This window comes from Schistocerca nitens, chromosome 9 (genome assembly GCF_023898315.1).
Source record: "Schistocerca nitens isolate TAMUIC-IGC-003100 chromosome 9, iqSchNite1.1, whole genome shotgun sequence".
Taxonomy (NCBI): Eukaryota; Metazoa; Arthropoda; class Insecta; order Orthoptera; family Acrididae; genus Schistocerca; species Schistocerca nitens.
Genome location: NC_064622.1, coordinates 348603815 through 348617650, shown reverse-complemented (window position 1 = coordinate 348617650; position 13836 = coordinate 348603815). Strand labels below are relative to the sequence as shown.

The window sequence follows — 13836 nt, the reverse complement described above, 5'->3', positions numbered from 1 at the left end:
GAAAAGGCAAGGCCGGCTTCCTTCCCTGATTCGATGGTACCAATGACCTCGCTGTTGGTTCTCCTCCTCCAGATCAACAAACAAACAAACAAACAAAACAACACACCAAAGTTTCACTTGATATCCCATATGATTGTACTTTTGACAATATGCATAGACGTGGTACTGAGTCAAATGCTCTTCAGAAATCAAGAAATACTTTTATCTGACTGCCTTTATCGAAAGCTTTCAGTATGTCATCTGAGAAGAATGCGAGTTGGGTTTCACATGGTCGATGTTTTCGGTATCCCTGCTGGTTGACATTGAGGAAGTCTTTCTTTCTGAGATACCTCATTATGTTTGAGCTCAGAATATGTTCTAAGATTCTACGACGAACTCGTGTCAAGGTTATTAGACAGTAGATTTGTGGATCACTTCTACTACCTTTATTGTAGATGTGTGTGACCTGTGCTTTTTTCCAAGGACTGGGCACGGTTTTTTGTTTGAGGGATCGATGATAGATAATAGTTAAAATGGGAGCTAACTCACTCTCAAATTCAGTGTTGAATGTGACGGGGATTCCATCGAGCCCTGGAGCTTTTTTCAATTTTAATGATTTCAGTTGTTTCTCAACGCCACTGACGCCAATACTTACTTCATTATCTTTTCAGTGGTGCTAGGATTAAATTGGGGCAATTCTCCTGAGCTCACCTTTGTAAAGGGAGATATCCATGACACTTTCTCCTCTCACAATAAGACCATAGGAGTTATTGAACTTTTTTGATGTCCTCCATCAGTCCTACCTGGTAAGGATCTCATATTGTGCAGCAATACAATTTGTCATTTCTTTTAGCTTGTTGCACAACTGCTAATTTATGAGACTGTAGACCTTGTGCCATGTTACTTCAAGATAATGGTCCACAGGTATCAAGTGACTAAAAAAATTGTATTTATGTATTTTCACAAAATTATTTATGTAAGATAATGTGTATCTTGTACTTCTGTAACTATGGTAATTATGTATTATGTTTCACCCATTTTCAGGATGTCTCATGTACGGAACAAGTCATCTGATGACATCTGTGCATATCAAGCTCCTGATGGAAGTATTGTTTTTTCCAAGGAACTTTATGATCAGAACCATATCTCACTGTAAGTAAAAGTTTGCTTTACTGTCTTTGTGTGACTTAGGCAAGTGTATGAAATATCATCAAGATTTATTTTACATTAACTCTTGAGTGGTCATGCCATTTTTTGTGACTCGAGTGGGTGTGTGGCGCACATTGTACACATGTGAAGAATGCGATCTTCATGTTAGCAAGGTAAACATGTATGAGCAATCACTGTTTAATATTACTTTAATTAAACAATGATGAAATAAACTTATAATATAAGAGCAAAATCACTGTCTAGTTACACAATAATAAAATAAACTTTCATTATATCACTCCAATACCACATACAAGTGCCGCCCCACGATAACGACACACTCAAATGATTAAACAGCGCATTTTATCAGATCACAGCCAGCTGCTTATTCGATAGTTAATTAACTCACATACAGCTACCCAATTCGGAATTGCGCCACTAGCTCAGAAGCTGGGTCATTTTCTTGCACAGATTGTAAATTTTTTCTCATCTAACTCACTGTTTGTGATATTACTGCTACTCCTTTGGCTGTATAAGAGTACAACTAAGCACTTTGGTAGCTGAAGGAAGGCATCACATTTGTAAAACAAGAATGGATTGGTACAAAACAGTGTTATTCGTGGTTGGCACACTTTATACAAAGGCATGCCCACTCAATGATTAATTTATTATACATAACCACATATGTAATTAAACAATAGAAACCACTCAGTTTACTCACGGTGCACTGAAATTTACTATGGAGAAGTGGTATAATGATAACTCCCACCAGAGCCACTTTGAGAGCTCCAAATGCATCCTTTCTCTCACGCCAGAGTGAAGTGCGTTCGGGGGAATAGTGGTATAATTCAAGCGGCAAGGCCACATCATCTTATTGTTCTAAAACTCATCCCTGCCAACAATGTTGTGCGGCCTGTCATTGAAGCAAAAGGAAAGACATGATGACACATCTCCTGTGCATCCCACGCTTTCTTCAACCAACTGACATCTGCAAGTTCAGCTCAGGAAGCTGGACTAGGACATGTTGACCTTTTGGCAGGGGAAGATGATGGGGATGGTGAAATCGAGTAAACAGACGTGTTCCATTATAAAGCCTATTGAAATAACAGCATGATGAGAATTACATTTTAAGAAATTCCGACATTTAGAAACAACAATTTATGTGTAGATGAACACAGTGCTGAACTATTAAGACAGACTCAGTAGGTAACGTTCTCGTAATTGACAACAGTAATGCAATTATTTTAACTCAATTTGAGAAAGAAAAGTGTGTAATAGAAGCAATAAGTGCCGACTCACATTTATAGTATCACATTATGTTTTATAAATAAATTGAAATTATGGAGATTAAAAGACATACGCCTACTTTTAGGGCCTATAAAAAGAAATTAAAAGTACAAATAACTTAAATGTCTGTGGTAAATGTAATTAGATTATTTCATTTGTACATTTCATCAATTTAATCATGAATTATTGTAAAGAATGAATGTATATTAAATGAAACGCAGAACCCTTTCATTTCTCAGAAGTGTGAAAAATTTAGTTACACCACTTTGGCTCTCATTGTCTCATATGTAATTATATAGTTATATGAATATAATAGAGGGAAACATTCCACGTGGGAAAAATATATCTAAAAACAAAGATGATGTGACTTACCGAACGAAAGTGCTGGCAGGTCGATAGACACACAAACATACACACGAAATTCAAGCTTTCGCAACAAACGGTTGCTTCATCAGGAAAGAGGGAAGGAGAGGGAAAGACAAAAGGATGTGGGTTTTAAGGGAGAGGGTAAGGAGTCATTCCAATCCCGGGAGCGGAAAGACTTACCTTAGGGGGAAAAAAGGACAGGTATACACTCGCACACACACACACACACACATATCCATCCACACATACACAGACACAAGCAGACATTTGTAAAGGCAAAGAGTTTGGGCAGAGATGTCAGTCGAGGCGGAAGTACAGAGGCAAAGATGTTGTTGAAAGACAGGTGAGGTATGAGCGGCAGCAAATTGAAATTAACGGAGATTGAGGCCTGGTGGATAACGAGAAGAGAGGATATACTGAAGGGCAAGTTCCCATCTCCGGAGTTCTGACAGGTTGGTGTTAGTGGGAAGTATCCAGATAACCCGGATGGTGTAACACTGTGCCAAGATGTGCTGGCCGTGCACCAAGGCATGTTTAGCCACAGGGTGATCCTCATTACCAACAAACACTGTCTGCCTGTGTCCATTCATGTGAATGGACAGTTTGTTGCTAGTCATTCCCACATAGAATGTGTCACAGTGTAGGCAGGTCAGTTGGTAGATCACGTGGGTGCTTTCACACGTGGCTCTGCCTTTGATCGTGTACACCTTCCGGGTTACAGGACTGGAGTAGGTGGTGGTGGGAGGGTGCATGGGACAGGTTTTACACCAGGGGCGGTTACAAGGGTAGGAGCCAGAGGGTAGGGAAGGTGGTTTGGGGATTTCATAGGGATGAACTAAGAGGTTACGAAGGTTAGGTGGACGGCGGAAAGACACTCTTGGTGGAGTGGGGAGGATTTCATGAAGGATGTATCTCATTTCAGGGCAGGATTTGAGGAAGTCGTATCCCTGCTGGAGAGCCACATTCAGAGTCTGATCCAGTCCCGGAAAGTATCCTGTCACAAGTGGGGCACTTTTGGGGTTCTTCTGTGGGAGGTTCTGGGTTTGAGGAGATGTTGAAGTGGCTCTGGTTATTTGCTTCTATACCAGGTCAGGAGGGTAGTTGCGGGATGGGAAAGCTGTTTTCAGGTTGTTGGTGTAATGGTTCAGGGATTCCGGACTGGAGCAGATTCGTTTGTCATGAAGACCTAGGCTGTAGGGAAGGGACTGTTTGATGTGGAATGGGTGGCAGCTGTCATAATGGAGGTACTGTTGCTTGTTGGTGGGTTTGATGTGGACGGACGTGTGAAGCTGGCCATTGGACAGGTGGAGGTCAACGTCAAGGAAAATGGCATGGGATTTGGAGTAGGACCAGGTGAATCTGATGGAACCAAAGGAGTTGAGGTTGGAGAGGAAATTCTGGAATTCTTCTTCACTGTGAGTCCAGATCATGAAGATGTCATCAATGAATCTGTACCAAACTTTGGGTTGGCAGGTCTGGGTAACCAAGAAGGCTTCCGCTAAGCGACCCATGAATAGGTTGGCGTACGAGGGGGCCATCCTGGTACCCATGGCTGTTCCCTTTAATTGTTGGTATGTCTGGCCTTCGAAAGTGAAGAAGTTGTGGGTCAGGATGAAGCTGGCTAAGGTAATGAGGAAAGAGGTTTTCATCCCTATGAAATCGCCAAACCACCTTCCCTACCCTCTGGCTCCTACCCTTGTAACCGCCCCCGGTGTAAAACCTGTCCCATGCACCCTCCCACCACCACCTACTCCAGTCCTGTAACCCGGAAGGTGTACACGATCAAAGGCAGAGCCACATGTGAAAGCACCCACGTGATTTACCAACTGACCTGCCTACACTGTGAAGCTTTCTATGTGGGAATGACCAGCAACAAACTGTCCATTCACATAAATGGACACAGGCAGACAGTGTTTGTTGGTAATGAGGATCACCCTGTGGCTAAACATGCCTTGGTGCACGGCCAGCACATCTTGGCACAGTGTTACACCGTCCGGGTTATCTGGATACTTCCCACTAACACCAACCTGTCAGAAGTCCGGAGATGGGAACTTGCCCTTCAGTATATCCTCTCTTCTCGTTATCCGCCAGGCCTCAATCTCCGCTAATTTCAATTTGCTGCCGCTCATACCTCACCTGTCTTTCAACAACATCTTTGCCTCTGTACTTCCGCCTCGACTGACATCTCTGCCCAAACTCTTTGTCTTTACAAATGTCTGCTTGTGTCTGTGTATGTGCGGATGGATATGTGTGTGTGTGTGTGTGTGTGTGTGTGTGTGTGTGTGTGTGTGTGTGTGTGTGTGTGTGCGAGTGTATACCTGTCCTTTTTTCCCCCCTAAGGTAAGTCTTTCCGCTCCCGGGATTGGAATGACTCCTTACCCTCTCCCTTAAAACCCACATCCTTTTGTCTTTCCCTCTCCTTCCCTCTTTCCTGATGAAGCAGCCATTTGTTGCGAAAGCTTGAATTTCGTGTGTATGTTTGTGTTTGTTTGTGTGTCTATCGACCTGCCAGCACTTTCGTTCGGTAAGTCACATCATCTTTGTTTTTAGATATAATTATATAGTAAATAGATTGGTACTCACCACATAGAGGAGGCCTTAAGTCACAGACAGGCACATTGAAATAGGATGCTTGATATTTATTTTATTGGACAAAGTCCTCCTGACGTAGAAAACACACACACACACACACACACACACACACACACACACACACACACAGACGCTGTCTCTGGACACTAAGGCCTGAACACGACTGCGCCTGATGTGGCTCATCACTAACAGATGTAATTACCATGGATGGCTAGACTATGTGTAAGGGAATTACTGGTTTTGAACGGGTTGAAGCTGTCAGAGTGTCGGTAGTGTTGTTGGTTATTAGGTTCAATGTGGCTGGAGATACTGACGTAGCTATCATTGAGGAAGGCAGCTTGTTGGGGTGAGAAGGACCAGGTGATGTAAATTGGGAAGAAGGTATTGTGATTCTGGAGATTCTTCTAGATGACCCATGAATAGGTTGGCATAGGATGCCATGTGGATTCCCATTGCTGTACCACAGATTTGTTTATAGGGATGCATGGACTTTCCATTGTTTAATTGTATAGTATTATATGTAATTTCATAGTATTAAACTGAGGTGACACAAGTTCTGGGATAGCGATATGCACATATACAGATGGCAGTAGTATCATGCACGCAAGACATAAAAGTGCAGTGCATTGGTGGAGCTGTCATTTGGACAAAAGAAGGTCCAATAAGATATTTCCACTTCAGTGAACCATTTTTTGTTTTATTATTTACTGAGACCTGACTGGCATACATGCCTTATGTCTTCTACTTAGAATGGAACACTTCACTCATAACAACAAATTAAAAATATGATTCACACATATATGGTACGCGTGCACACACACACACACACACACACACACACACACACACACAGAGAGAGAGAGAGAGAGAGAGAGAGAGAGAGAGAGAGAGAGAGAGAACCTCCCTGTATGGATAACAATGTTACAATATACAAATCAAACTTTTAACAGTTTAATTTTACCCTTGTGTGGTTTTGCCAGTGGCACTGATATTGGCCAGATACATTTTCTTTGATGGTTATGCATGCTTATTTTCCTTGATTACTCTGTGATGGCAGATTTGCCACACTATTATGTGTTTTACTGTATCACAGAAAGAAATCCATAGTGGGTACAAATAAATGTACGAGGGTCATTCAATAATTAGAGAGACAAAGTGGTCTCGAAAAAAACTGTTAGTAGGACAAGTTCGGTACTTTTTTAGCTTTAAGTTGGCATCACTGGGATAAGCCCTGATCAGCTGATGTTTGAATATTGTTTCATTTATAACCTCAAAAATTAATTTCAAGATGGTGAGTCCGCATGTAATGTCCAAATTTGTTGCACAATGTTCTATTATTTGTTTTTTACTTGCTGAAGGCAAGGAACTAGTGAAGATATACTGTAGTATTTCTAAAGTTTATGGTGAAGGTTGTATCAATCATGCAAATTTTTACAAGTGTGTAGAGCAGTTCAAAAATGGTTATGACTCAGTGACTGATGAACACCGTTCTGGCCGAACAGTTGCAGTTTCAACTCCCTCACTTGAAAGTCGAATTGATGACATTATTCGTGCTGACCGCCATGTGACTGTGGAAATGATAGTTTATAAGGTTCAAAGTTAGTACTGCTACTGTTCATAACATTATCTGTAACAATCTGAAGTACCGCAAAACATGTGCAAGATGAGTCTCAAAGGTGTTGACGCGGCTACACAAGGAAACGAGGTTGAGAGTGTGCACAGAGCTAAAAGAACATTATGAAACACAAAGTGAGCACTTCCTCAACAAAATTTTAACTTGTGATGAAACTTGGGTTCACTGTTATGATCCAGAATCAAAAAGACAAAGCATGAAGTGGAAGCACACCAACTCACCTGTCAAGAAAAAATTCAAAACCCAAGAATCAGCAGGAAAAGTCATGTCGACGATGTTTTGGCACGCTGAAGGTCTAGTTTTTTGTGATTATCTCGAAGAGCAGCGTACAATGAACATCCAGTACTACTCGGATTTGCTTTGAAATAAAGTGAAGCCAGTCATGAGAGAGACGACGTGGATCTCAGAGGAGAGGTGTGATTCTCCAGCAAGACAACGCGTGTCTTCATATTGCTCAACTAACCTGTAAAACCATCGAGAAAATGGAATGAGAAGTACTGCCTCATCCCCCTTACAGTCCTGGTTTAGCAGCTAGTGATTTACATTTGTTTGGTGCACTGAAGGAGGCATTACGTGGGAAGAGGTTCCAGGACGACGAGGATGTGGAAAAGTTTGTGGGAGATTGGTTCAGACATCAAGATAAAGAATTTTTTGCAGCTCGAGTAAAAAAGCTTGTAGCCTGTTGGAACAAGTGCATAAATGTTCAAGGGGATTATGTTGAAAATTAGGAAAAGTATTGTTTTGTAAAAGTATACGCTTTTTTTCTCTAGACCAATTTGTTTCTTTAATTATTGAATGACCCTAGTATGAGTGGTTATGCAGAAAACTTAATATGTTGTTTAATTCGTAAACATACTCTTTAATTAACTTCATTAATATGTTGATATAACCACTATAATTTTTTGATTTTAAAAATTTTATGGTCGGCCTTACTTCTACTGATATAGTAAGGGTCATAATTGTGTTACTTAAGTTATTTGTAATGACCGGTCGGAGATATTCCACAGCAGCATCTACTGAACCTGACAATCCCATCTTTTCAGTAACAGTTATGAAATGCTTGTTAAAAAGTTTTGTAATGCTGCACACATCTGTTACCATTGCAGCAATGTACTCTTAATGCTATCTGCTGTGCCTGTTGTTTTGTTCTACCAGTTTTCTTCACTACATCCCATATTGTTTCGTAACATTATGTGATTTTATCTTGTAATGAGCTGTAGAAGCTACGTACGAGCTGTTTCTTACTGACAGTTACAGTTTCCCTTTTGTTTTACAACACATTATTATGCCTTGACCAATCCACGATTTCTTTGTAGATTTTGGTCTAATCTGGGTTAGTATTGGGGAAAAGTATTCAAATGAGGTAAGGACTTTGTTAATAAGTGTTGTATTTTTCCTTCATGCAATGAGCACTGTATTTTACTCCAGTTCATGTCTTTGAAGAGTGTTCTAAAATAAATAGCATTTCATGGTCAGACAGGTCATTGACTTAAATTTATGAAAAACCCAGGTGAATGTAGCAACTGCTCCTTTCTTCATTTCTGATCTACTGTTTGGCCATGATAACTTGACAATTTCACTAGTGCTGCCAGAAGCGGAGAAAATTGGCACTACTTGAAATATATTCATTTGTCTCCAAGTGCTGCCAACATCAAGGTGGCCCTAGACGTGATGTATTATGAAAGGCTTTTGTCCACTAGCAAGTAACTTCTGTAACCACTTGCTGAGGTGTTTACATTAGAATAAAAACTTACTCAAGTTTACTTTTTCAGGTCACTGGAACAAATTTATTTCAGGAACTTGCTACACGTACTTGTTGCAGAAGTGTAGTTATCCTTAAAAATCACAGTAGTCACCACTGTTGTTGCATTATTATTAATGAATAAAAGTCGTGACGAAACACAAAAAAAGTTACAGGAGTCATATATTGATATTACCAAGAAACACTATCCAATTAAGTAAAATCAGAGGATTTACTTAGATTGAAGACTTTGAGCTGTGCTATGCAAATTTCGAACATCTCATGTTGATTGTACAATCAAATGTTCGCTAACGAGAAACAAAAATGTGGTACAGTATTTCACCAAGGGACTGCATTTTAATTACTCTTTGATTTTTGCAAGCGTTATTTACTACATTTTCTCACAAATGTAATGTATTTATGTTTTCGGTAACGTTAAAAACTCAGCTAAAATTTAGACCTGTGTACTGCCATTCTACTGTCCCTTTTTGAGAAACAAACTGATTGGTAAATTTTTTCATACTTCCTTTACTGGTGGTGCAAATTATGTGTGTTTAGGGGTTCCAATGGTATATTTGTTTCAGCTTATCTGTCTTCATGTAATTTTCCTTTTCGACACTGGTATTTTTGCATCAGTACTGAACACAGACAACTTCTGTAAGTCTGAGAAAACTTCCTTGAAATGACAAATTCAGTAAGTACTTGCAGCAAGGTGCAAGAAACTAGTATGATTTTTTATGCTGCAACAGAGTTTGCACTCATTTGAAACTTCCTGACAAACTAAAACTGTGTGCTGGACCGAGACTCGGAACCTGGGAACCCTTTCTGGCACACAGTTTTAGTTTGTTGGAAAGTTTCAAATGCAAGAAACTGTTTTTCACTAACTTGCTTGCAAACTTATTGAAATTGATGCAACAAGTGGACATGGATGGGAGGAGGGGGCATTTGCAGATATGGTGGTTTCTAATATTCCAGTCAAATCTGTGATACTATGGTTAATGTGCAATACCACAGCTAAAAGTTTGACAGAATGCTTAAAAAATATGATTTCAGGATTACGATGTTAGAATGATTGCGAGACAGGCAAATAAACTGCAATGACTCAATGAGGAAGGATGGACTGTTATCAATAATAAAGAAAAACAAATCGGCCATGAAAGTGTACGTCGAAGGATAGAACTGCTGTGAGCAGAGGCTGCAAAGTAGTCAGTTTACTGCCCCACAACTATGATCTAAATCCAGTAGAATTGGCATGGGCCAAAATAAAACAATTTCAGGAAGAAAAATGTCACTGATGACATGTCTAAGGAAAGAAGTATTGTACATGAAATGGAATAATGCAAATGGCCATCGATGAAGCTATCATCAATACAGTACCACGCCCTCAAGCAGTGATGGTGGTGGTGGTGGTGGTGGTGGTGGTGGTGGTGGTGGTGACAATGATGATGATCTTGAATCAAACACAAATGGCAGTGACCTTTAATGAACAGCATTTTGGGAGTTCTTTCTGGCACATTTCATTACACTTTGTAAACATTAGTGCTGTAATGTGTTTCATAAACGCAATGTGCAAAGAGACTACAAAAATAAGTTTTTGACTCTCGTTGTCGTAAGTTGTACACTCATCTACTTTCATTTTTCATTATTTTTGATGAATAAATAACATAAAAGTTGTTGACAAATTAGATGCTTTCCGATCTGATAGAAGTGTCACTTAAGCGAGCAATATTTCTGCGAGTGCTGCCTCTGACTTGCGGGTAGTGGTGCCGGCACTGCTATAAACAGCTGACAGTACCTTCCCATCAACACTCCTCTCCCCACTGCAGCCGTAATGCAGGAGCACGACCAGTGCACTAATCATCAACTTATGGGCTAACAGTACTAAAGTGAGATGCTAATCTAAATCTTGCAATACGTAACACATCTGTACCAGTGGTCACATGGTATTCAAGGAGGCAGATTGTCACCTGGATTCGATGATTAATTCATCAATGCATATAAGTATTTCATTGATTTTACTACTTAATTTTTGAATATTGTAATGCAATTAAGATAGCTGAGATAAAATTGGGTGGAAATATAATTTTTTGCTAATTGCCAATTTTCTGCTAATAGCCCAGACAGTTTACCTTTCCCTTTTGTGTTGTGGTGAAGGCCGTGCTTAGTGTAACTCCATCTACTAACAGAATCTACAAGAATAGCACCTATATGTGACTCTGCGTGTGGCGTAAGCAGTCGTCCCGACTACAAATTAACTCTTCTGACTGTAGAACTCAAATGTGGTTTATCGTGATGTCTCAGAACGGACACAAACTGAACATTGCTACGTTTTGATGTTGATACAGTCTTTATCAGGTCACATTCTATATTGTATCCAGGATCTCCATCGGTACTGTTAACCCGCCCACCTGCTATAACAACAGTATCTTCTTTGGTGAAGTCATTACAAAGTAATCCTTAACATCTCTCAACTTCCCTGACCAGCACCAGGTTTCAAAAATATTGGTGACTTGGTACTCTGATCTTAGTTCAACCTGAGAAAGTTGGTCTACACCTCTAGCATGAGAACTACCAAACAGCGACACTTATTTCTCTATAGTGACTTCCTGTATTCTTACTTTTCAGTTTACTGCTGACTGTTTTTTTTTTTTTTGTACATTCATGTACCTGAAGCTCATAAGTCATCTACTGAAGTAACAGATCAGTCTCATTTGTCACATTCACAACAAAGCTGAATGAAAGCTTGTTCCTTCTATTACTGTTGCCACATCTCAGCTCTTTTTACCCTTTTCCCTTCTTAACCTGTCCAGATCTTGCTGAATTCAGCATGAAGGGCAGCAATTTTCTCCTCAAGTTCCACTATCTTCCTACCTTTACTACATATCCTACAAAACTACTGAAGAGTCTCATTCACTTCCCCAGTTGCTGTGCTAATGCAGTCACCCTAATGGAAGAAAACAAGAATATCCATCACACCAAGTCCCAGAGCTAACAATTCTACGGCAAGTCAGGCACTTTTCACTCATGGTAAAAATAATATTTTGGTAAGAATAAGCCAATTAAGTAACTGATAAATAAGAAAACATGTTTACAAAAACTTAACCCTTATGCAGTTATATCTACACAATCTACTACTGCAAGGTTTCTGAATCAAATAACTTAGCTGGCCACGGTGGCCGAGCGGTTCTGGGCGCTTCAGGCCAGAACCGCGTGACTGCTATGGTCGCAGGTTCGAATCCTGCCTCGGACATGGATGTGTGTGATGTCCTTAGGTTAGTTAGGTTTAAGTAGTTCTAAGTTCTACGGGACTGAAGACCTCAGATGTTAAGTCCCATAGTGCTCAGGGCCATTTTTTGTCAAACAACCTAAAATGTTCGCTACATTTCAGAAGTCAATAATGAAGGGATATGCTCTGCTTAAATTGCTGCAAAGAAAAGAAGAATTATACAAGATTCTCTAAGTTTACTGCACCTACATGTAAACAAAAATATCATTATAGCCTGACTTAATGGTCTTTTTACATTTTTTAGAATAATATGAAAAATAAAACTGAAATCTTTATCAGTAAGCTTGAAAAGAACACTAACACACATATTTAATCTGTGGTAAATTAACTGTTATAATCTTAATAACTTATATTTATAAGAGTGTGAAAATTCCATGTAGATAATATATTTGATATTCTCAATGTAGGAAAAGATAGATTGCTACTTACCATAAATATGACCCACAGTATCCAGAAAAAGAAAGAGAATCACACACTATTCATTCACACACACAAACATCTCACACACACATGACCGGCAGCTCCAGCAGCGAGGAACAAAATGCATTGGCATTGTCGGAGTTGGCGGTCATGTGTGCATGAGGTGTCCTTACTTGTGTGAATGAATGGCATGTTTTTCACTTTCTTTTTCTGGTGAAGGATGTGGCTGGAAACTTATGTGTAAGTATCTTGTAATTGTGCCTGTCTGCAACTTAATGTGTCATATTTACAGTAAGTAGCAATCTATCTTTTCCTACATTGTTGAGGTTCCAACCTGGAGTGTTTGATATCTAATATTCATTCTTTCCTGCAGAGCCCTGAAACACGATATGGAACGATGGTTAAAACTTGCTTTGGAATGGGATCCAAAGAAACGTGGTCGAGGACCAGGTGATAAAGTTATCATCTTTGATATGCTTGACGAAATTCTCAGTAAGAAGGTGAGTTCCTTCTTTACTTAGTGACTACTTGTATCATAAAAAGGAGGAGATTGTGAATGAATGAATGATGGCACAAATAAATATTACCCTGGAGGAGAAAGCCAAGAAGTTATATTTACCGATTATCAGGTGAGAATATGAGGACAAACAGATTTCTGGTCCTAGCACAGAAATGGCATTGATTTCACAGAATGCAGTTGGATAACGTCCTTGACAATCTCGAATATTTTGGCAGGTGAATACACTGTCTTTTTAAAGGCACAAGTATGGCAAGAGATTGCTCTGAATGATTACATTTTTACTTTAAAAATGATTAGGTGTTTATTGGCAATTGTTTAAAATGATACCCGGCTGTATTGCAGTAAGATGTTAACACATTTGATAACTAATGAAAAGCCCAAGTTTCACAAGAATAGTTTTGTTCACAGTTTTTTTAAAATAGTCGTGTAGCGTGTGTTTAATTCAAACAAATCAACTGGAGTACTCCATTATAGTAAAAATTCTTTATTGAAAATATATCCACAGTTGCCGAAAGCTAATAACAAGTCTGCCTCTTCATTTTTGACAGTTAAGAAATGGGCAGTTGAATTCAAACTGATACACACAAGGATGTTACAAAACTAAATCACAAATGAAAACATTTAGAAAATATGTGTTATGTCATGGGCTTAGCAAGAGTTTGTGTATGAAGTAGCTGATGCCATAGATGTATCAGAAGAATGAATGTGGTATATTATGCATGATTTACTATAAGAAAGTTTTGTGCAATATGGGTGAAACATGTATTGAATGCCAATAGAAGGCAAGTAAAAATTAATTTTTCAACAATGTGTTGATACTTTTAAAATTAAAATCCAACTGATTTTGCATGCAGGTTTGTTTC

At 39.3% G+C, this 13836-nt stretch overlaps 1 protein-coding gene across 3 annotated transcripts in view; it reads left to right on the top strand.

The window, feature by feature from the left end:
• The window catches only part of LOC126202996 (inhibitor of nuclear factor kappa-B kinase subunit alpha), a 159470-nt gene that overhangs the window by 63942 nt on the left and 81692 nt on the right, over positions 1-13836 (top strand). For all 3 annotated transcript variants that reach the window (XM_049937195.1, XM_049937194.1, XM_049937193.1), the window contains exons 7-8: positions 1024-1131; positions 12827-12953. In XM_049937195.1, the coding sequence (XP_049793152.1) occupies positions 1024-1131; positions 12827-12953 (235 nt within the window). The remainder of the gene's footprint in view (positions 1-1023; positions 1132-12826; positions 12954-13836) is intronic.